At 44.5% G+C, this 26,444-nt stretch overlaps 1 protein-coding gene across 1 annotated transcript in view; it reads left to right on the forward strand.

The window, feature by feature from the left end:
- LOC128687037 (protein tolkin) overlaps window positions 1-26,444 on the forward strand; it is a 449,316-nt gene that overhangs the window by 44,938 nt on the left and 377,934 nt on the right. The window contains exons 3-4 of the mRNA XM_070082113.1: window positions 1,189-1,577; window positions 23,295-23,470. Coding sequence (XP_069938214.1) covers window positions 1,189-1,577; window positions 23,295-23,470 — 565 coding nt within the window. The remainder of the gene's footprint in view (window positions 1-1,188; window positions 1,578-23,294; window positions 23,471-26,444) is intronic.

Below are 26,444 nucleotides of genomic sequence, written 5' to 3' on the forward strand. Positions count from 1 at the left end.
GACATGACTCATTAAAGCATCGGTCACACTCGCCTCACTCGTGTACAAGACCCTGGCCAAGCTTCACCAGGACGGTCAGGCTACACTGTCAGTTTACCATATTTTGATAGATTATCCAGTCTATCAGCGTTCACGCAGGATTCACCGCTGCCCCAACATGATTAATTGGCTGTATGACCCTTGTGGGTTTAGTGCTCAGTGTTGATTGAAAAAAATTAACTCTAACTGGCTTCCTCGCTGAAAGTCCCACCTAAGATGCAGACACCCTGTGACTTTTAACAGGAACTGACCTATTGCATCAGCTGTGATTGTTTTTTTCCTCTTGCTCTCTTTCTCTCTCGCCCCTTACTAACCCCTGACTTCGCACACTTCTGCCTTTCACTCTCGTTACCTTTCCAAATTTTTCCTCTCGCACATTTCTCCTCCCCTTCAGCACCGTATAAGCTTTTTCGCGTTTAGTGCTTGCTTTGACTGTAGCTCAGCAGAGGTGATGGTTTTGTGGGATTGCCAGCACTTAACACACTTTGGTTGACCAGATGGTAAGCTGGAAAGCCTGGCTTTAGACCGGAAAGCCTGGCTTTAGACCGGAAAGCCTGGCTTTAGACCGGAAAGCCTGGCTTTAGACCGGAAAGCCTGGCTTTAGACCGGAAAGCCTGGCTTTAGACCGGAAAGCCTGGCTTTAGACCGGAAAGCCTGGCTTTAGACCGGAAAGCCTGGCTTCAGACCGGAAAGCCTGGCTTCAGACCGGAAAGCCTGGCTTCAGACCGGAAAGCCTGGCTTCAGACCGGAAAGCCTGGCTTCAGACCGAAAAGCCTGGCTTCAGACCGGAAAGCCTGGCTTCAGACCGGGCTGTAGTCGTAGAACCCTTGAAACAGTTACAGGTAAATACCACATAACACAAGACCTTTACAAAGATTCCCGTAATTTATAACTTAATAATGATATAATTTGCAGAAGACCCTCACAGTGTTTAGAGGAGACGTTAGACGTCCTTTCGGTTCCTCGTTGAACCTTCATCAGTCGCTAATTGAGGCACTGAGACTGTTACAATAACATTTACTCGTGAAATATTCGTAATTTATGCTTGGGTGTTTTGGTTATTTTACGATGTTTTTTCTGTGGTTTTCAGAGGTTTAATGTTTTTTTGTGATTTTTTAGGGAGTTAATGGTTTTTTTCTGTGTTTTCAGATGGTTTCATCAGTGACATCGCCCTGCCCAACGAGGCTTACGAGAGGGAGCTGGCACTTCAAGAACTGGCACTCAAGTCGTCCTCAGCCGCTGCCGCCCACAACCGCACCACCCACACGCCCGCCACCCCCCGCCCACACCGCCCACGGGACCCTCGCCGTCACAGAAGGAAAGAAGCGGAGCGCAAGAAGCGGCGGCGGCTCCACAAGAAGCATAAACGCAGGCGGGGCGCCAAGGAGCGTGGGCGTGGGCGGGGGCGGGGCAGCAAGCTGAGAGCGGGCGTGGGCGCCGCGGGCAGGAGGGCGCTTAAGAGATCGAGGGCGCGGGGCAATCTGGAGTACAGAAGACAACTGAAGGCCAGGGAGCGTCGGGCTGCTACTGCCAGGAAGGTTAGTGTCTATCTATATCTCCCTGTCATTATATGTATATGTATATATAATATATATATATATATATATATATATATATATATATATATATATATATATATATATATATATATATATATATATATATATATATACATAATAAACTTTGGCAATGCAATAACAAACAGACGATCTTAACAAAGTAGAATAAGCAACAAAGGAATGGAAATGTTTACCCCAAGATCTTTCGCGCACTCGTGCGTCGTCAGACGCTATGCAGTATAATACAGCAAAACATATGAACAGGAGATTCTCTGAGGTAAGGCAAGAAGGTGTCAGTGGCGGCACACCATGGGTCGTGTTAAATTAGACACATGTGCAACTCTTGGGTATCTTTATTGAGGAAACGTTTCGCCACACAGTGTCTTCATCAGTCCATACAAAAGATAAACTTGAAGAACAGGAGGAGAATGAGGTAATCAGTCCCTCAGCCTTGAGTCGATGTGGTCAGTCCATCAATCTTGAATAGAATACGGCATAGGAGCGGAGAAGGAGCTTATAAACCGTATGGCAGGAGAGGTGCAGCAGTCGTAGGTGGTGTCACATTTGTTCAATGTGGAAGTAGGTCGTGCCCAAGTGTTAGGCAAGCGAAGAATTCCCAAGTATTAAGATCCCAAGAAGTTGCAGTGTCTGACAGGATTGTAGATGAATGGTTCAGAGAACCGACATGTTGTTAAATTAGACACATGTGCAACTCTTGGGTATCTTTATTGAGGAAACGTGTGGCGAAACGTTTCCTCAATAAACATACCCAAGAGTTGCACATGTGTCTAATTTAACAACATGTCGGTTCTCTGAACCATTTATCTACAAACCATGGGTCGTCTCTGATACCTTCTACCTGATCTCTCCCTCCCTCTCTCTCCCTCTCTCTCCCTCTCTCCCTCCCTCCCTCTCTCCCTCTCTCTCCCTCTCTCTCCCTCTCCCCTCCCTCTCTCCCTCCCTCTCTCCCTCCCTCCTCCCTCCCTCTCCCTCCCTCTCCCCTCCCTCTCTCCCCCTCTCCCCTCCCTCTCTCCCTCTCTCCCTCCCTCTCCTCCCTCTCTCTCCCCCTCTCCTCCCTCTCCCCCCCCTCTCCCTCCCTCTCTCCCTCCCTCTCTCCCTCCCTCCCTCTCTCTCTCCCTCTCTCTCCCTCTCTCTCCCTCCCACTCTCCTTCTCCCTCCCTTCTCACTCTCCTCTCTCCCCCCTCTCTCTCCCTCTCCTCTCTTCCTCCCCCCTCTCCTCTCCTCCCTCTCCCTCTCTCCCCCCTCCCCCTCTCTTCTCTCCCTCTCTCCCCCCCTTCCCCCCTCTCTACCCTCCTCCCACCCTCTCTCCCCCTCCCCTTCTTCAACATCCCTCACCCAAACCTACTCTTTCGGTCTCAAATTTGTTTCCTCTCATCCCCCTCCCCACTCACCCTCTCTCTCTCTCTCTCTCTCTCTCTCTCTCTCTCTCTCTCGCCTCTCTCACCCCAACTCTTGTCTCTCCCACCCTCTCCGTCTCCTCCCCACCCTCCATTTCCCCCCCACCCTCCACTTCCCCCCCACCTCCACCTTTCCAGCAATTAGGATAAAAGCTGAGCAAATCCTGCAGATCAACACTAATCCTTTCTTTTGGATAGTTGAGGGAGGATGTAATACTCGAAAGGGAGAAAGCGATAGATAGCGAGAGAGAGGGAATAAAGCGTAAGATAGGAAGAGAGATACAGAAGACAGGAAGCAGGGGTATTAAGAGCAACAAAATAAGTAGTAGTAGCAGTGAAAAGGAACAGTAATCAGGGACTTGACTGGGAATATGGATATAAAGTTTGATCGTCCAACCTATCCCTACTTTACGTTAGTTTCGTACACTTTCCAACTTCGGTTTCTGAACGGATTCTATAAAGTTACTGATAACACTGCAGTGCTGGTTTTCTGGTTACATCAGCAGTGTGCTGCTACCCTGTTTGCTAGTTGTTTCACTGTCATATTCCATAACACAGGATGGTGTTTCACTGTCATATTCCATCACACAGGATGGTGTTTCACTGTCATATTCCATCACACAGGATGGTGTTTCACTGTCATATTCCATCACACACTGGATGGTGTTTCACTGTCATATTCCATCACACAGGATGGTGTTTCACTGTCATATTCCATCACACAGGATGGTGTTTCACTGTCATATTCCATCACACAGGATGGTGTTTCACTGTCATATTCCATCACACAGGATGGTGTTTCACTGTCATATTCCATCACACAGGATGATGTTTCACTGTCATATTCCATCACACAGGATGGTGTTTCACTGTCATATTCCATCACACAGGATGGTGCTTCACTGTCCTATTCCACCACACAGGATGGTGTTTCACTGTCATATTCCATCACACAGGATGGTGTTCCACTGTCACTGTCACTGTCATATTCCATCACTCACAGTCATATTCCATCACACAGATGGTGTTTCACTGTCATATTCCATCACACAGGATGGTGTTTCACTGTCATATTCCATCACACAGGATGGTGTTTCACTGTCATATTCCATCACACAGGATGGTGTTTCACTGTCATATTCCATCACACAGGATGGTGTTTCGCTGTCATATTCCATCACACAGGATGGTGTTTCACTGTCATATTCCATCACACAGGATGGTGTTTCACTGTCATATTCCATCACACAGGATGGTGTTTCACTGTCATATTCCATCACACAGGATGGTGTTTCACTGTCATATTCCATCACACAGGTTGGTGTTTCACTGTCATATTCCATCACACAGGATGGTGTTTCGCTGTCATATTCCATCACACAGGATGGTGTTTCACTGTCATATTCATCACACAGGATGGTGTTTCGCTGTCATATTCCATCACACAGGATGGTGTTTCGCTGTCATATTCCATCACACAGGATGGTGTTTCACTGTCATATTCCATCACACAGGATGGTGTTTCACTGTCATATTCCATCACACAGGATGGTGTTTCACTGTCATATTCCATCACACAGGATGGTGTTTCACTGTCGTATTCCATCACACAGGATGGTGTTTCACTGTCATATTCCATCACACAGGATGGTGTTTCACTGTCATATTCCATCACACAGGATGGTGTTTCGCTGTCATATTCCATCACACAGGATGGTGTTTCACTGTCATATTCATCACACAGGATGGTGTTTCGCTGTCATATTCCATCACACAGGATGGTGTTTCGCTGTCATATTCCATCACACAGGATGGTGTTTCACTGTCATATTCCATCACACAGGATGGTGTTTCACTGTCATATTCCATCACACAGGATGGTGTTTCACTGTCATATTCCATCACACAGGATGGTGTTTCGCTGTCATATTCCATCACACAGGATGGTGTTTCACTGTCATATTCATCACACAGGATGGTGTTTCGCTGTCATATTCCATCACACAGGATGGTGTTTCACTGTCATATTCCATCACACAGGATGGTGTTTCACTGTCATATTCCATCACACAGGATGGTGTTTCACTGTCATATTCCATCACACAGGATGGTGTTTCACTGTCATATTCCATCACACAGGATGATGTTTCACTGTCATATTCCATCACACAGGATGGTGTTTCACTGTCGTATTCCATCACACAGGATGGTGTTTCACTGTCATGCTCCATCACACAGGATGGTGTTTCACTGTCATATTCCATCACACAGGATGGTGTTTCACTGTCATGCTCCATCACACAGGATGGTGTTTCACTGTCATATTCCATCACACAGGATGGTGTTTCACTGTCATGCTCCATCACACAGGATGGTGTTTCACTGTCATGCTCCATCACACAGGATGGTGTTTCACTGTCATGCTCCATCACACAGGATGGTGTTTCACTGTCATATTCCATCACACAGGATGGTGTTTCACTGTCATATTCCATCACACAGGATGGTGTTTCACTGTCATATTCCATCACACAGGATGGTGTTTCACTGTCATATTCCATCACACAGGATGGTGTTTCACTGTCATATTCCATCACACAGGATGGTGTTTCACTGTCATATTCCATCACACAGGATGGTGTTTCACTGTCGTATTCCATCATACAGTGATGGAATGTGAAAATAATTAAGCATTTGGCGAAGTCTACGGTGTTCGCCCGCCATCATTCACTTATTAACGTGTAACTTGGATAGGACCATTGTAGATCGGATTTCATCCACCACGGACCATTATCCGACCTCAAAATTGATTTGTTGTTTAATAGTGAAATGTTGTAGCCAGGTTACTGTGAATTGTTGCAGCCAGGTTACTGTGAATTGTTGCAGCCACGGTGTTGTTAATTGTTGCAGCCAGGTTACTGTGAATTGTTGCAGCCACGGTGTTGTTAATTGTTGCAGCCAGGTTACTGTGAATTGTTGAAGCCACGGTATTGTTAATTGTTACAGCCAGGTTACTGTGAATCGTTGCAGCTAGGATACTGTGAATTGTTGCACCTAGGATACTGTGAATTGTTGCATATAGGATACTGTGAATTGTTGCAGCCAGGGTATTGTTGCAATACATCTTCAGCTCTCAGTATTGCTCCATTTCCAAATTTCAAGGTAAACTGTAAAACATACTAAGGAGATGATAACGGTAGAGCACTACGGCAGGCCTACTGGCCCATGCTCAGGAGGTACTTTTTCAAACCAGTTGTTCCGGTGGAAGACAAGGGTATATGATAACTTGTAAACATGCAGTGATTACATCGACTCCAGGATGACGGACTCTTTACCTCACACTCTTCTGATCGTCACCATTCAGTGCCACGATCGCACGTGCAAAGAAAATGATAGGATGGATAATGAGAACTTTCAAAACGAGAGATGCCAAGCCCATGATGATCCTTTTCAAATCTCTTGTTCTCTCTAGGCTGGAATACTGCTGTACATTAACATCTCCATACAAAGCAGGTGAAATCGCAGATCTAGAGAGTGTACAGAGATCCAGTACAGAGTTCTGTCAAGCACCTTAACTACTGGGAACGCTTGGAAGCACTTGACTTGTACTCGTTGGAACGCAGGAGGGAGAGATATATCATAATCTACACTTGGAAAATCTTGGAAGGAATGGTCCCAAATCTGCACACAGAAATCACTCCCTACGAAAGTAAAAGACTGGGCAGGCGATGCAAAATGCCGCCAATAAAAAGTAGGGGCGCCATTGGTACACTAAGAGAAAACACCATAAGTGTCCGGGGCCCAAGACTGTTCAACAGCCTCCCATCAAACATTAGGGGAATTGCCAATAAACCCCTGGCTGCCTTCAAGAGAGAGCTGGACAGATACCTAAAGTCAGTGCCGGATCAGCCGGGCTGTGGCTCGTACGTTGGACTGCGTGCGGCCAGCAGTAACAGCCTAGTTGATCAGGCCCTGATCCATCGGGAGGCCTGGTCGTGGACCGAGCCGCGGGGGCGTTGATCCCCGGAATAACCTCCAGGTAACCTCCAGGTATGTAGGACTGATGGAGTCACTGTGTGGCGAAACGTTTCCACAATAACGATATCCAAGTATAGGAAATGTCTCTAATGTATCAACTTGTCGGTTCTCTGAACCATTTATCAACAGTGTGTTGTATATGGTATGTATACACAGGTATACATACCGTATACAACACAGTGTATACCTGTGTATACATACCGTATACAACACAGTGTATACCTGTGTATACATACCGTATACAACACAGTGTATACCTGTGTATACATACCGTATACAACACAGTGTATACCTGTGTATACATACCGTATACAACACAGTGTATACCTGTGTATACATACCGTATACAACACAGTGTATACCTGTGTATACATACCGTATACAACACAGTGTATACCTGTGTATACATACCGTATACAACACAGTGTATACCTGTGTATACACCGCGACTTTGATATATGGTCATCTAGAGGTTTAAAGGCCTAGCGTAATTTTCCTCTCCTCCCTCACATAGTAGATAGAGTTCAAACTTCAATAATGAACGCAGGTCAAGTCTTAACACTAATAACCTTTTTATTTTTGGTTAAATATTTACAAAGAACTAGGTTCTACAATACGCAGGTTCTACTTTACACAGGTTCTGCAATACGCAGGTTCTACAATACACAGGTTCTGCAATACACAGGTTCTGCAATACACAGGTTCTACAATACACAGGTTCTGCAATACACAGGTTCTACAATACACAGGTTCTACAATACACAGGTTCTGCAATACACAGGTTCTACAATACACAGGTTCTACAATACACAGGTTCTGCAATACACAGGTTCTACAATACACAGGTTCTACAATACACAGGTTCTGCAATACACAGGTTCTACAATACACAGGTTCTACAATACACAGGTTCTGCAATACACAGGTTCTACAATACACAGGTTCTACAATACACAGGTTCTACAATACGCAGGTTCTACAATACACAGGTTCTACAATACACAGGTTCTACAATACACAGGTTCTGCAATACGCAGGTTCTACTTTACACAGGTTCTGCAATACACAGGTTCTACAATACACAGGTTCTAAATTACACAGGTTCTGCTTGTTAGGTTCAAGTTTGAGGTTAATATCAGTGTAGATGATGAACTTAAAATCCCTGGTGCTAGCCTGGTCAACCAGGCTGTTGCAGGTGGTGGCCCGCTACCCCCACATATCCTTCACAGCTTGGTTAATCTAGTACACAATACGAAAATACCAACAAGTGAATGAGTTGAGAGACTTGTGCAGCAGTTACGTGTTGGAATTAGAGAAAGTCAACTTATTGATGCTAAGAAATGACCAACTTGATAGACCAACGTGTTGTACAGGTGTTGTTCATGTGTCAGTAAGGGGGGTGTTGTACAGGTGTTGTTCATGTGTCAGTAAGGGGGGTGTTGTACAGGTGTTCATGTGTCAGTAAGGGGGGTGTTGTACAGGTGTTGTTCATGTGTCAGTAAGGGGGGTGTTGTACAGGTGTTCATGTGTCAGTAAGGGGCGTGTTGTACAGGTGTTCATGTGTCAGTAAGGGGGGTGTTGTACAGGTGTTGTTCATGTGTCAGTAAGGGGCGTGTTGTACAGGTGTTGTTCATGTGTCAGTAAGGGGGGTGTTGTACAGGTGTTCATGTGTCAGTAAGGGGGGTGTTGTACAGGTGTTGTGCATGTGTCAGTAAGGGGGGTTATACAGCACCTACGAAATGGATGGTAATCTGGTTTTAATTAGAGAAGCAGAGCGTCCTCAGTCTTCGACTCTAACTTCAAACCTGCATCAAGCCTCCTCCTCCTCTTCTCCTCCTCCTCTTCTCCTCCCCTCCTCTTCTTTCTCCCCTCCTCCTCCTTCTCTCCCCTCCTCTCTCCTCCTCCTTCTCTCCTCCTCCTCCTCTCCCCCTCTCTCCTCCTCCCCTCCTCTCCTCCCCTCCTCCCCTCCTCTCTCCTCTCCTCCTCCCCCTTTCTCCTCCCCTCCCCTCTTCTTCTCCTCCCCTCTTCTTCTTCCCCTTCCCCCTCCTCTTCCCCTCTCTCCTCCTCCTCCCTCCTCCCCTCCTCCTCTCTCTCCCCTCTTCTCCCCTCTCTCCTCCTCTCTCCTCCTCCCCTTCTCTCCTCTCCTCCCCTCCTCCTCTCCCTCCCCCTCTCCCCTCCCCTCTCCTCCTCCTCCTCCTCTCTCTCCCCTCCTCCCTCCTCTCTCCTCCCTCCTCCTCCTCTCTCTCCCCTCCTCTCTCCCTCCTCCTCCTCTCTCCTCCTCCTCCTCCTCCTCCTCCCCTCCTCTCTTTCTCCCTCCTCTCTCTCTCTCCTCCTCCTCCTCCTCCCCTCCTCCTCCTCCCTCCTCTTCTCCTCCCCTCTTCTCCTCCCTCTTCTCCCCCTCCCTCCTCCCCTCCTCCCCTCTCTTCTCCTCCCTCTCTCTCTTCTCCTCCCCTCTCTCCTCCTCCTCTCTCCTCCCCTCCTCCCTCTCCCCTCTCCCTCCTCCCCTTCTCTCTCCTCCTCTCTCCTCTCCCTCCCTCCTCCCTCTCTCCTCTCTCTCTCCCTCCTCCTCCTCCTCCCCTCCTCTCTCTCCCTCCCTCCTCCTCTCCTCCTCCCTCCTCTCTTCCTCTTTCCTCTCCCCTCCTCTCCTCCTCCTCCTCTTCTCTCTCCCCTCCTCCTCTCTCTCCCTCCCCTCCTACCCTCCTCTCTCTCTCTCCTCTCTCTCTCCTCCCCCTCCTCTCTCTCTCCTCCCCTCCCCCTCTTCTCCCCCTCCTCCCCTCCTCTCCTCCTTCTCCTACCCTCCTCTTCTTCTCCTCCCCCTCTCTCCCCCTTCTCCTCCTCCTCTCCTCCTCCTCCCCTCCTCCTCCTCCTCCTCCTCCTCTCTCCTCTCCTCCCTCCTCTCCTCCCCCTCCCCCTCCTCTCCTCCTCTCTCCCCTCTCCTCCCCTTCTTCCCCTCCCCTCTTCTCCCCCCTCCTCCTCTTCTCTCTCACTTCTTCTCTCTTTCCTCTCCTCCTCCTCTTCTTTCCTCCTCCCCTGTTCTTCCTCCCCTCCTCCCCTCTCTTCTCTCCTCCTCTCTCCCTCTCCTCCTCTCTCCCTCTCCTCCTCTCCTTCTCCTCCTCCTCTCCCTCTCCTCTCCTCTCCTCTCTTCCCCCTCCTTCTCCCCCCTCTTCTCCTCCCCCCTCCTCTTCTCATCCCCCTCCTCTTCTCCTCCCCCTCCTCTTATTCTCCTCCTCCTCTCTCTCTCCCCTCCTCCTCTTCTCTTCTCTCCCCTCTTCCCCTCTCCTCTTTCCCCTCTCCTCTTCCTTCTTCCACTACTTTTTCTACCTCTTCCTCCTCCTCCTCGAGGAGATTGATCTCACAGTGTTTTCACTGGTTGCCTAAAGAGGTCATGTCATCAGTACGTGGAACAACGTGCACATTGTACACTTGAGGACAGTTCCATTATGATAATGGTATACACTAGTCAAGTGGGTAAAACGAGGGTCAAACAGTTAACTCTCTGTTTCCAAGACGTTTCGCCTAAACAGTCAGCTTCCTCAGTCCACCACCTCTTAGCTACTATTAAAAGGGTGATAGACTGATCGCATCGCCTTTACCTGTATAATGCTTCTGCTGTCTCCGACTGAGTAAACCTACTGTGTAGGCGAAATGTTTCAGAAATGCCTAATTGTGGCACACGTTTCTCTCGTCCATTCCATGGTCAGCCACTAGAGAGAGATACTATATATGCCTCCATTCTTATCCAATTCTCTCTTTTTTTTCTTTTTCTTTTTTCTTTCTTCCTCTTTCTTTCTCTCTCTTTCTCTGTGCCCCTGGTAAAAAGATTCATTCCTGTGACCGGTTTCCAAAGTTTCTCTTATCACAGCCTGGTCTCCGACATCACAGCCTGGTTGGTCTGTCACTTGTCGCTTCAAGACTTTGTCAATTTATTCTGTCATTATTTCTCCTGGTAACAGGTTGACCAGTCTTGGACCACGCATGTTGACAGTTTTCTAATCGTCTGTGGCGCCTCTGGTCCGCTGGTCTTCCCTTACTCTTCCTGTCATAACACACTATTACGCTGTTATAAGTGTGTGTACATTTGGAACCTGTTACCACGTCTTCCAGATGTATACGATTCGGTATCGCTTCTTGTGATGCGTTTGCCGTAGTTTAATGCTTTACAGACCCGTAAGGGTGGTAATTGCGCTCTCTACATTTTCTTGTTATACAATAAGATCACAGTAAACAAGTGATATCACCTTATGCAGATCAACCACTGTAAAAAAGTCGTGAAATTCGAAGTGCTTTCGTGATTTATCACATCATCAAGGACAGTTCCTTGATAATGTGAGGAATCACGAAAGCGCTTGCAATTTTCACTATATTTTTACAGTGGTTTTCCTGTTATGTGCAGTTTGTGGTATTTACTGTGAAGACGCTTCGCCCACCTGAAGTCTCTGATGGACGAAACGTCTCCTCAGTAAATACCAGAAACTGTATGCTGTCTTGGAAAACACTTTCCCAGATTCTGGGGACCCATAAACTGAAAAAAATAAGAATATTGTTCTAGCTAAACCCCATGAAACACCACTACATCCCACTGATACAGCTAACAAGATAAACGACTTCTTCTCAAACATAGGATCTAATCTCGCCAGTAAAATCCCATGTACCAATGCCCGTGCCGGGGACTACCTAGATGGGAATTTCCCAAATTCCTTCTATCTTGTACCAACTGAGCCCACGGAAGTCACCGCGATCATAAAGTCACTTAAAAATAACTCGGGGAATCTGTCTCACGTCCCACCATTATTGTACAAGCAAGCAGCCCATGTCCTTTCGTATGCTATTACATTACTTTTTAACAAGTCACTAGAAACTAGCACTTTCCCGACACTACTCAAGACAGCAAGGGTTACACCAATACATAAAGGTGGTGACCCTACAGACTTAAACAACTATTGGCCAATATCAAACTTACCATTGCTATCCAAAATCTTCGAGGAACTCTTGCACAGGAGACTACATTCATTTATAACGTCACAAAACATACTCAACCCTTGCCAATTTGGATTCAGGAAAAATAAAAGCACTAATGATGCAATTATAAAAATACTAGACCTGCTTTACACAGCATTGGAAAATAAGGAATATCCACTGGGAATTTTTATTGACCTAAGAAAAGCGTTTGACACAGTAGACCACGGCATCCTACTCCACAAACTTGACCACTATGGTATAAGAGGCCATGCGCTTGGATATTTTAAATCCTGCCTTTCTAATAGGTATCAGTATGTCACCATTAAAGATACAGCCTCATCAATACGGCCACTTGATACTGGAGTTCCGCAGGGAAGTGTCCTTGGACCCCTGCTCTTCCTCATTTACATCAATGATCTTCCAAACATATCCCAACACCTGAAACCCATTCTCTTTGCTGACGACACGACTTATGTCATCTCCCACCCTAATCTTGCCACCCTCAACACCATTGTTAACGAGGAGCTGCTCAAAATATCGACTTGGATGACAGCCAATAAACTTACACTTAACACTGGCAAAACCTACTATATTATGTTTGGTAGCAGAGCAGGTGTTGCGCAACTTAACATTAAGATCGACAACACTAATTGCCAGACATAATGAGGGCAAATTCCTTGGCCTATACCTCGACAACAACCTAAATTTCAGCACCCATATCCAACACATAACAAAAAAAAGTATCCAAAACGGTGGGGAACCTCTCCAAGATACGATACTACGTGCCGCAAACTGCCCTTCTCACACTATACCATTCACTTGTATATCCGTACCTCACCTATGCTATCTATGCTTGGGGTTCAACTGCAGCAACACACCTAAAGCCAATAATAACCCAACAAAAAGCCGCAGTAAGAATAAACACTCAAGCCCATCCCTGGCAACCCCCCCCCCACTCTTCATAGATCTAAACTTACTCACTGTTCAGAACATCCACACTTACTACTGTGCAATCTATATCTACAGGACCTTAAATTCCAATATTAACCTTGACCTAAAATGCTTTCTTGATAGTTGTGACAGGATCCACAGGCATAACACCAGACACAAACATCTCTCTGACATTCCTCGTGTTCGACTAAACCTTTACAAAAATTCAATGTATTTCAAAGGACCTAAAATCTGGAACACCCTACCTGAAAACTCCAGAACTGCAGACACATTCATCACTTTCAAAACTACAGTTAGAAAACATCTTATCTCCCTGATCCACCCCGACAACTAACTACATGATAACCACCTGGTGGTTCACAATTACACTCGTCCACTGACTATGAACCCAGAAATACTAATCTTAATCTTAAAATAATAAATCCTAACTAGTCATAAGTTTGCCTATGATACTCCAATATAGACACTTTGTATTGTGCCAAAACAAAAGCAATCACATTGCTAAACTCACAAATTATGATGATGTCACTTAGCCTTAATACCATAATCTGTAAGGATTTAATGTTAAGTAATCTAAGTCTGCCCGAAATGCCTAGCCATCTAGGTGTCCTAGTGGCCCCCTCTGTAATTAGTATTTTATAACATGTAAACCACACAATACCCAAAACCTGTAAACCCCACAATGTAACCCTTATAGAGAATAAACTTGAATTGAATTGAATTGAATTGAATTATATTTTCCTTCCATGAACGGAACTGGCAACTCATCAATATTCTAAACGTGAGAACAAATGATTTAAATATTATCACTGGCATTATTTCTCTCGGTATGAAAGTTTTGACATCAGCTTCGAACCTTTCCTGTTGCCAGATTACCTCCAGTGATAGAACCTTTCCTGTTGCCAGATTACCTCCAGTGATAGAACCTTTCCTGTTGCCAGATTACCTCCAGTGATAGAACCTTTCCTGTTGCCAGATTACCTCCAGTGATAGAACCTTTCCTGTTGCCAGATTACCTCCTGTGATAGAACCTTTCCTGTTGCCAGATTACCTCCAGTGATAGAACCTTTCCTGTTGCCAGATTACCTCCTGTGATAGAACCTTTCCTATTGCTAGATTACCTCCAGTGATAGAACCTTTCCTGTTGCTAGATTACCTCCAGTGATAGAATCTTTCCTGTTGCCAGATTTCCTCCTGTGATAGAACCTTTCCTGTTGCTAGATTTCCTCCTGTGATAGAACCTTTCCTGTTGCCAGATTTCCTCCTGTGATAGAACCTTTCCTGTTGCCAGATTACCTCCAGTGATAGAACCTTTCCTGTTGCCAGATTACCTCCTGTGATAGAACCTTTTATATTCGCAACTAACATAACAGAATTGAGTTATTAGGTAAGACACATATGCAACAGTTAGACAACTTTATTCCGAAACGTTTCGCCTACACAGTAGGCTTCTTCAGTCGAATACAGAAAGTAGGCAGGAACAGTAGAGATGTGAAGACGATGTAATCAGTCCATCACCCTTAAAGTCGTAGAATTTGAGGTTGTCAGTCCCTCGGCCTGGAGAAGTTCAGTTCCATAGTATACCATTTTGATGTTCAGAATTGAGTTACACATTCGTTAAGTTCTGAACCTGGCCCATGGCCGGGCTTCGGGAGTAGAACAGCTCTAGGAACTCGTCAAGGTACTGGCAGTACAGTTCTCTTTTTGCAAAGCTTGTTTTATAGGTTAATTTAACAGGTTAAGAACGTACAAAATGTTATTGCCAAGCCCAGCTGTGTCTCGATGACTCACGAAATCGTAATGACACGATTGCAAACAAACCATACCACGGGCGGGGATAGAACCCGCGAGCAGTCTCTCTCAAAACTCCAGACCTGTATACCGCTAGTTGATGAGTGGCAGCAAGTGTCGGGAGATGTGACCGTGTATGTCGCTCAGCCTGGGAATCGAACCATGGTTCTTACGGTTGTAACCTTTTTAATATTTGGTTAAGTGCGAAGACCTTCGAAGCGAATGTAAGAAGGAAATAGTCTCTTTCCCCCCCAGACACACTCACACTCGGAGAGGACCACTACTGTCTCCATACTACATAGAAAAGTCTTGGTGTCCACACATGAATAAAGCGAGGCTCCTCCCTCACGTCTGGTGATATTTCACACACTCCCTCTTCCTCCTCCCATTTCTCACCCTCCTGTTTGTTCCTTCTTTCTATCTACGTGTGGTGGTTCCTACACCCCATCTGTCTGTATCCTATCTGTGTGTGGTGGTCCCTACATCCCATCTGTCTGTATCCTTCCTATCTGTGTGTTGGTTCCTACATCCCATCTGTCTGTATCCTTCCTATCTGTGTGTTGGTTCCTACATCCCATCTGTCTGTATCCTTCCTATCTGTGTGGTTGTTCCTACATCCCATCTTTATGTATCCTTCCTATGTGTGTGTGGTGCTCCTTAACACCCTTCTTCCTGTCCCTCTGGTATCTTGAAAGCGCCAGTGTTTGTCTGGCAGGATGGCCCCAGCTTCGCTAAACTGTAGTCTCTTCTCCAAATCCTGTTAAACACCATAAAATCACCCATCTGGCTATCTTACATATAAAGCTACCTAGATATTGCACATGTCTAATTCTTCTGATTGTTCGGTATTGTATATCATTCGTGTACATAACAATCGTTCTCCGCTCCCTACGATGTTTACTAACTTACATAAGTAGGATTTCCAACTTAGACGCGTGAGAAGTCGAAACATAAACATAATAATGTTTCTTTCCATACGCAAGTAACATTTCCGACACAGATGAATAACTTAAAACGTAACATTGTTCGTGTGTGGATACGTAACTTTTGATGAGTATTAGCCTCATTAGTTACTTACTGGCATCAAAAGATACTTATTACCTTCAAAAGTCATGTATTAGCTTCAAATAGTTATGTATTGGCTTCAGAAAGTTAGGTATTAGCATCATACGTATTTTGTTTTTCAATTAATACGCAACTTAATTAATGCATAACTTTCTTAAGCCTAAGGTAACTACTCAAAGTACGTTATTTACGAAAATTTAAATGACTTTGTTCCGAATGAGCGTTTATCGACGTAACTGATGCCAGTGTAACAGCGGAGACGAAGTTATTATTGCGTCTACGATGATAAAAGTAACTCCATTACTTATCCGGAGAAGTTGTTATATGTGGTGTGTTTGACTTGGTATTGGTATGGTAAGAGTTTTTACGAAGTAACTTCGAGATCAGAGGACACAACAGTTAAGTAACCCAACGTAATGTAATTAATAAAAATAATAATATAATTAAGTAATAATATTAATGATTGGTCATTCTGTTGTGCTTATTCCGATTATATCATCGGTTTTGCTAGATTGGCTCTTGGTTTTGAAAAATTTTTAGTATCCCATTAAAAATTCAGAGGTGAAAAATATTAATCAGGCGAAGTTTTAACTTACAAATGGCATTCAAATTATTCTTTAGATCTTGGGAAAGTCAAATCATGTAATATATACTGACTCTTCTATGTGATAACAGATTAACATACTAAGATAATTTAGATACCATTAATTACTGAATACGATTACTTGATACGATTTTCTTCTGTGTTGGTCATCAGCACAGTGTTGAGTGGGTAGTTGGAACACATTGTGCTGTAACACACATTGGTCACCATTGTGCTGTAACACACATTGGTCACCATTGTGCTGTAACACAAATTGGTCACCATTGTGCTGTAACACACATTGGTCACCATTGTGCAGTAACACACATTGGTCACCATTGTGCTGTAACACACATTGGTCACCATTGTGCTGTAACACACATTGGTCACCATTGTGCTGTAACACACATTGGTCACCATTGTGCTGTAACACACATTGGTCACCATTGTGCTGTAACACACATTGGTCACCATTGTGCTGTAACACACATTGGTCACCATTGTGCAGTAACACACATTGGTCACCATTGTGCTGTAACACACATTGGTCACCATTGTGCAGTAACACACATTGGTCACCATTGTGCTGTAACACACATTGGTCATCATTGTGCAGTAACACACATTGGTCACCATTGTGCAGTAACACACATTGGTCACCATTGTGCAGTAACACACATTGGTCACCATTGTGCAGTAACACACATTGGTCACCATTGTGCAGTAACACACATTGGTCACCATTGTGCAGTAACACACATTGGTCACCATTGTGCTGTAACACACATTGGTCACCATTGTGCTGTAACACACATTGGTCACCATTGTGCTGTAACACACATTGGTCACCATTGTGCTGTAACACACATTGGTCACCATTGTGCTGTAACACACATTGGTCACCATTGTGCTGTAACACACATTGGTCACCATTGTGCAGTAACACACATTGGTCACCATTGTGCAGTAACACACATTGGTCACCATTGTGCAGTAACACACACTGGTCACCATTGTGCAGTAACACACACTGGTCACCATTGTGCTGTAGCACACACTGGTCACCATTGTGCTGTAGCACACACTGGTCACCATTGTGCTGTAGCACACATTGGTCACCATTGTGCTGTAGCACACATTGGTCACCATTGTGCTGTAGCACACATTGGTCACCATTGTGCTGTAGCACACATTGGTCACCATTGTGCTGTAGCACACATTGGTCACCATTGTGCTGTAGCACACATTGGTCACCATTGTGCTGTAGCACACATTGGTCACCATTGTGCTGTAGCACACATTGGTCACCATTGTGCTGCAACACACATTGGTCACCATTGTGCTGCAACACACATTGGTCACCATTGTGCTGCAACACACATTGGTCACCATTGTGCTGCAACACACATTGGTCACCATTGTGCTGCAACACACATTGGTCACCATTGTGCTGCAACACACATTGGTCACCATTGTGCTGCAACACACATTGGTCACCATTGTGCTGCAACACACATTGGTCACCATTGTGCTGCAACACACATTGGTCACCATTGTGCTGCAACACACATTGGTCACCATTGTGCTGCAACACACATTGGTCACCATTGTGCTGCAACACACATTGGTCACCATTGTGCTGCAACACACATTGGTCACCATTGTGCTGCAACACACATTGGTCACCATTGTGCTGCAACACACATTGGTCACCATTGTGCTGCAACACACATTGGTCACCATTGTGCTGCAACACACATTGGTCACCATTGTGCTGCAACACACATTGGTCACCATTGTGCTGCAACACACATTGGTCACCATTGTGCTGCAACACACATTGGTCACCATTGTGCTGCAACACACATTGGTCACCATTGTGCTGCAACACACATTGGTCACCATTGTGCTGCAACACACATTGGTCACCATTGTGCTGCAACACACATTGGTCACCATTGTGCTGCAACACACATTGGTCACCATTGTGCTGCAACACACATTGGTCACCATTGTGCTGCAACACACATTGGTCACCATTGTGCTGCAACACACATTGGTCACCATTGTGCTGCAACACACATTGGTCACCATTGTGCTGCAACACACATTGGTCACCATTGTGCTGCAACACACATTGGTCACCATTGTGCTGCAACACACATTGGTCACCATTGTGCTGCAACACACATTGGTCACCATTGTGCTGCAACACACATTGGTCACCATTGTGCTGCAACACACATTGGTCACCATTGTGCTGCAACACACATTGGTCACCATTGTGCTGCAACACACATTGGTCACCATTGTGCTGCAACACACATTGGTCACCATTGTGCTGCAACACACATTGGTCACCATTGTGCTGCAACACACATTGGTCACCATTGTGCTGCAACACACATTGGTCACCATTGTGCTGCAACACACATTGGTCACCATTGTGCTGCAACACACATTGGTCACCATTGTGCTGCAACACACATTGGTCACCATTGTGCTGCAACACACATTGGTCACCATTGTGCTGCAACACACATTGGTCACCATTGTGCTGCAACACACATTGGTCACCATTGTGCTGCAACACACATTGGTCACCATTGTGCTGCAACACACATTGGTCACCATTGTACTGCAACACACATTGGTCACCATTGTGCTGCAACACACATTGGTCACCATTGTGCTGTAACACACATTGGTCACCATTGTGCTGTAACACACATTGGTCACCATTGTGCTGTAACACGCATTGGTCACCATTGTGCTGTAACAGACATTGGTCACCATTGTGCTGTAACACGCATTGGTCACCATTGTGCTGTAACAGACATTGGTCACCATTGTGCTGTAACAGACATTGGTCACCATTGTGCTGTAACAGACATTGGTCACCATTGTGCTGTAACAGACATTGGTCACCATTGTGCTGTAACAGACATTGGTCACCATTGTGCAGTAACACACATTGGTCACCATTGTGCAGTAACACACATTGGTCACCATTGTGCAGTAACACACATTGGTCACCATTGTGCAGTAACACACATTGGTCACCATTGTGCTGTAACACACATTGGTCACCATTGTGCTGAAACACACATTGGTCACCATTGTGCTGAAACACACATTGGTCACCATTGTGCAGTAACACTGGTCACCATTGTGCTGAAACACACATTGGTCACCATTGTGCTGAAACACACATTGGTCACCATTGTGCTGAAACACACATTGGTCACCATTGTGCTGTAACACACATTGGTCACCATTGTGCTGAAACACACATTGGTCACCATTGTGCAGTAACACTGGTCACCATTGTGCTGAAACACACATTGGTCACCATTGTGCTGTAACACACATTGGTCACCATTGTGCTGTAACACACATTGGTCACCATTGTGCTGTAACACACATTGGTCACCATTGTGCTGAAACACACATTGGTCACCATTGTGCTGAAACACACATTGGTCACCATTGTGCTGAAACACACATTGGTCACCATTGTGCTGAAACACACATTGGTCACCATTGTGCTGAAACACACATTGGTCACCATTGTGCTGAAACACACATTGGTCACCATTGTGCAGTAACACTGGTCACCATTGTGCTGAAACACACATTGGTCACCATTGTGCAGTAACACTGGTCACCATTGTGCTGTAACACACATTGGTCACCATTGTGCTGTAACACACATTGGTCACCATTGTGCTGTAACACACATTGGTCACCATTGTGCTGTAACACACATTGGTCACCATTGTGCTGAAACACACATTGGTCACCATTGTGCTGAAACACACATTGGTCACCATTGTGCTGTAACACACATTGGTCACCATTGTGCTGAAACACACATTGGTCACCATTGTGCAGTAACACTGGTCACCATTGTGCTGAAACACACATTGGTCACCATTGTGCTGTAACACACATTGGTCACCATTGTGCTGTAACACACATTGGTCACCATTGTGCTGTAACACACATTGGTCACCATTGTGCTGAAACACACATTGGTCACCATTGTGCTGAAACACACATTGGTCACCATTGTGCTGAAACACACATTGGTCACCATTGTGCAGTAACACTGGTCACCATTGTGCTGAAACACACATTGGTCACCATTGTGCAGTAACACTGGTCACCATTGTGCTGTAACACACATTGGTCACCATTGTGCTGTAACACACATTGGTCACCATTGTGCAGTAACACACATTGGTCACCATTGTGCTGTAACACACATTGGTCACCATTGTGCAGTAACACACATTGGTCACCATTGTGCTGTAACACACATTGGTCACCATTGTGCTGTAACACACATTGGTCACCATTGTGCAGTAACACACATTGGTCACCATTGTGCTGTAACACACATTGGTCACCATTGTGCAGTAACACACATTGGTCACCATTGTGCAGTAACACACATTGGTCACCATTGTGCAGTAACACACATTGGTCACCATTGTGCTGTAACACACATTGGTCACCATTGTGCTGTAACACACATTGGTCACCATTGTGCAGTAACACACATTGGTCACCATTGTGCTGTAACACACATTGGTCACCATTGTGCAGTAACACACATTGGTCACCATTGTGCAGTAACACACATTGGTCACCATTGTGCTGTAACACACATTGGTCACCATTGTGCAGTAACACACATTGGTCACCATTGTGCTGTAACACACATTGGTCACCATTGTGCAGTAACACACATTGGTCACCATTGTGCTGTAACACACATTGGTCACCATTGTGCTGTAACACACATTGGTCACCATTGTGCTGTAACACACATTGGTCACCATTGTGCTGTAACACACATTGGTCACCATTGTGCTGTAACACACATTGGTCACCATTGTGCTGTAACACACATTGGTCACCATTGTGCTGTAACACACATTGGTCACCATTGTGCTGTAACACACATTGGTCACCATTGTGCTGTAACACACATTGGTCACCATTGTGCTGTAACACACATTGGTCACCATTGTGCTGTAACACACATTGGTCACCATTGTGCTGTAACACACATTGGTCACCATTGTGCTGTAACACACATTGGTCACCATTGTGCAGTAACACACATTGGTCACCATTGTGCTGTAACACACATTGGTCACCATTGTGCTGTAACACACATTGGTCACCATTGTGCTGTAACACACATTGGTCACCATTGTGCTGTAACACACATTGGTCACCATTGTGCAGTAACACACATTGGTCACCATTGTGCTGTAACACACATTGGTCACCATTGTGCTGTAACACACATTGGTCACCATTGTGCTGTAACACACATTGGTCACCATTGTGCTGTAACACACATTCCAGACTTCTATTGGAGCTGCTTATAAAAAGCCGTCAATCTCCTGGTCGATATTAAAGTCCAGAGATGTTATTGCAGTATACAAGTACACAGTATACAAGTATACAGTATACGAGTATACAGTATACAAGTTCTTCATCTTGATAAGCTCTTATTTTAACTTGATGTAGACAGTATTTTTCTTATAGTATAGATGCTAAAAGTTCACATGCTTGCTTTGACAGACTGAGGTCTCATCGCAGATTAAGTCATTCTTGGAATAACTGTTTGGGTGTTGTAATGGTTCCTTCACCTTCACTACCACTGGTGTCGCCTGTGTTACATCCTAAACCCTGAGTTTCTTAAACATCTGACACTGGAAGGTCATTCAGTGTTGTAAACACTGGTATGGTAACGTCTTCACTGTGTGGCACAGTCATCCTTGCTGACACCAACTCCGGATATTTCCACTTGACTATTGTATCGACTGAAACCTCTCTGTCACCATACAGAAATAATCGTCGTGTTGGTTTTTTCGGCTCTCCACACCATAGACACACCCAAGTTTAAACTTTTCTTGTTTTTCCACTGTCGTAAGCATTGTTTTTCCACTGTCGTAAGCATTGTTTTTCCACTGTCGTAAGCATTGTTTTTCCACTGTCGTAAGCATTGTTTTTCCACTGTCGTAAGCATTGTTTTTCCACTGTCGTAAGCATTGTTTTTCCACTGTCGTAAGCATTGTTTTTCCACTGTCGTAAGCATTGTTTTTCCACTGTCGTAAGCATTGTTTTTCCACTGTCGTAAGCATTGTTTTTCCACTGTCGTAAGCATTGTTTTTCCACTGTCGTAAGCATTGTTTTTCCACTGTCGTAAGCATTGTTTTTCCACTGTCGTAAGCATTGTTTTTCCACTGTCGTAAGCATTGTTTTTCCACTGTCGTAAGCATTCTATATAGGTTTTGCAAACCATATGTGGACCCCAAGACTTGTCTTGTTCTCCAAGCAACACTCCAAAATCAGCACGATAAGTTTTACAGAATCTGAGTTTTTTTTTTCTTCTTGCAAAGAATATTTGCCACAAATGTAGCAAAATACATTGGGATTGATCAAGCAAGCTGTTCGTGAAGAACTCATGTTCTTACGGAGAAAAATAAAATAAACGTTACAATAATGTCACGTGGTCGTTATTGATACAACTCCTATACTTAAATTATTAAATAACTTAAAAAATAACATTATAATCCTTATTAAAACTACAAAAACAGTATATAGAAATTGTTACCACATATTCATATACACGTTGTTTAAGTTCCCTGTTAACTGAGGGTAGGTACGCAATATCTCACTATCTAGAGCCAATTTGAAAAACCCACAGATATTTTTGAATTCAGTAACCCCAAAATACTACAATTATCTTAAAATATCTCTGACAAAATTTTTTGGCTAATCAGTGTAATAAAATGGTAATACCTAATGCAAATAATAGTTATGCATATAAATACTAGTAATGTAAGTGATACCTTAACCCTTCAACAGGAGCGGGTGTGGGACTTCGGTGTGATCCCCTACAAGATTGACTCGAACTTTACGGGCGCCGACAAGGGTTTGTTCAAGCAAGCTATGAGACACTGGGAGAACTACACTTGCATCCGCTTCGTGGAGAAGACTGAGGAACATCCCAACTACATCATCTTCACTGAGCGAGAGTGCGGGTGAGTTGTGTTTGTCTTAGTGGTCACTTTCACCTCTCTCTCTCTCTCTCTCTCTCTTTATACCTTTTACTTCACCATCTTTCCCTTTTCCTCCCCTTCCTTCCCATCCCATTCATTCGATTTCCACTCCCACTCTTTCCCTCTCTTCTATGCAGTTTGTATTTTGTGTGTGTGTGTGTGTGTGTGTGTGTGTGTGTGTGTGTGTGTGTGTGTACTCGCCTATATGTACTCACCTATATGTGGTTGCAGGGGTCGATTTATAGCTCCTGGCCCCGCCTCTTCACTGGTCGATACTAATTCTCATTCTCCCTGCTCCATGATATTTGTCATACCTCTTCTTAAAGCTATTTATGGAACTTGTGTGCGTGTGTCTGTGTGTGTTTTGCTATGTTTGTACATAGCAAGTTCTATTGAGTTGTAAATCTTAAAACCCTAACAAATTTTTGAGTTTGTTAAGAAAAACGAACTTGTGTGTCCTAGTTTTCAATAAACTTGAAGATCAAACAGAGACTCCAGAAGATAATACAGAATAAAGAGGTTTGTTGACCAGTTTAAAACACAAAGATAATATAACAAATTTTAAACTCGTGTATCTTTCACGTTTGTAAGTTCAAGCTGTAACTTAGGAACCAGACACTCACCTTGCCGAATAGGTAAAACTTACGATTATAGCTCAAATAGCAACGCACTTCTTGCCGAATAAGGCTAGCGAAAACTTGTGTATGCAGTAATTTTGCAAAAATCATTCTGAACCTAACCAAAAAAATATATTTCATTGTGTTTGTTTATTATTAAATTCTTGTGTTTAGCTCCTCCTTTTTTATTATGATAATTAAATTATTGTAAACTTATCTGAAATATATTTAGTTGGATTAGGCTAAATTAAATTGAGCTTGTTATAAGGTTAGGTAAGTTTTCTAAGGTTCTTTTGGTACAAAATTATTAATTTTTACATTAACATAAATGAAAAGTGTCTTTAAAAAGTACTTAATTTTAAATGAGAACAATACCAGTACTTCAAAAATTTCCCAGTATAGATTTTTAATGATTGTTTGGATAGCGGATAAGACAGAGTATGTTGTTTAGGTGTTTACTGAGACGACGACGTAATTTTTAGGATGGATCAGTAGACAGACTTCATCCTCTGTGGCTGTACGTAATAGAATAATGTCAGTTTAAACTATAAGTTTGGTCAGTGTCTCTCACATTAAGGAAAAACTTGACCTCTGTGTATAGGCGTTACTTGTGGCAGTCAGTGATTGCAAGCACAACCTATTATTGTTAGTACTACTACTAGTACTACTACTAGTACAACTACTTGAGGACTAGTTTAGCTTTGGAGAAAATTCATGAGCTGGTTTTCCTTGTTGTTGGATCATTATCCGTGTTTATAAACTTAAATTTGTGTTCCTTTTCCTGCAGAGACTCGTGCTTATTTTGACTTAAAACTGTGAAGAATGACACGAAGCTGTGGCTATTGTTTTTATGTCTGCTAAGAGGATGTGAAATTACTACCTAGTTGTTTGACTGGTAATCCAACCTAACCAGTCGGAAGTAGCACCCAAGAAATTTTCCTGCTTCTTGTGACCAGGACAACACCGCCAAGATCACACTGGTGGGCTGGAGCTCCAAGTTATATGATAACCTTCAGTCAGGTTCTGTACGCGGGTTGTTGTAGTTACTAGTTGTAATTTAAGGGGTCAGGTGGGAACATAAGGATGTGTAGGTGGTAATTTAAGGTCCTCTAGCATCGTTCCAGACCAGACCTCTGGTTGATGGTTTCAGCATTCAGGCTGTTGGTGCTAGCAGCACGCAGACCAGTGGTGGTAGTGTGTGGTGGCGGCGGCGGCAGCAGTAGCAGTCTGTGGTCAGATTGACGGCAGTCTGTGGTCAGATTGACGGCAGTCTGTGGTCAAACTGACGGCAGTCTGTGGTCAAACTGACGGCAGTCTGTGGTCAAACTGACGGCAGTCTGTGGTCAAACTGACGGCAGTCTGTGGTCAAACTGACGGCAGTCTGTGGTCAAACTGACGGCAGTCTGTGGTCAAACTGACGGCAGTCTGTGGTCAAACTGACGGCAGTCTGTGGTCAAACTGACGGCAGTCTGTGGTCAAACTGACGGCAGTCTGTGGTCAAACTGACGGCAGTCTGTGGTCAAACTGACGGCAGTCTGTGGTCAAACTGACGGCAGTCTGTGGTCAAACTGACGGCAGTCTGTGGTCAAACTGACGGCAGTCTGTGGTCAAACTGACGGCAGTCTGTGGTCAAACTGACGGCAGTCTGTGGTCAAACTGACGGCAGTCTGTGGTCAAACTGACGGCAGTCTGTGGTCAAACTGACGGCAGTCTGTGGTCAAACTGACGGCAGTCTGTGGTCAAACTGACAGCAGTCTGTGGTCAAACTGACAGCAGTCTGTGGTCAAACTGGCCGCAGAGCAGTGTTGGTACGTGTTAGGGGAAAGGCGTGCGTGCGCAAGCGCAGTCGTACGTGTCCATTCATATGCTTGTTACCACTGAATAGGATTTAATGAATGACTGAAAGCTGGTACCACGGTGTTAACTAGGAAATAGGGGGTAGGGGAGAGGGTTTATGGGGAGGGGGAAGGGGGAGAGACCACCTGTGGATGCAAACGTCTATCCCTGGAAGGCTGCGTATATTCCTGGTTTCGAAAACACTGCTTTGCACGGTTTCACTAATACCGGCTGTTTTTAATATCCCGAGAGTAAGTCTCCACCTCTAACAATATATACCATCCAAGAATTTAGTCAACTATATACCTCCCAGAGTGAGGTGTATAAAATCTACTCAAACATATTTATTCCTTTCGGTCATTGTAAGTATAATCCCCGTAGCGGGGATTATACTTACAATGAACTCAGTGAGTCACCCGGGGTACCTAACTACTCCCCGCTATTCTAAGTAGGTATTTATTTTTTAGGTATGGAAAAGAACACTTGTGTGTAGTTCAGACTGA

Source organism: Cherax quadricarinatus, chromosome 7, assembly GCF_038502225.1.
Source record: "Cherax quadricarinatus isolate ZL_2023a chromosome 7, ASM3850222v1, whole genome shotgun sequence".
Lineage (NCBI taxonomy): Eukaryota > Metazoa > Arthropoda > Malacostraca > Decapoda > Parastacidae > Cherax > Cherax quadricarinatus.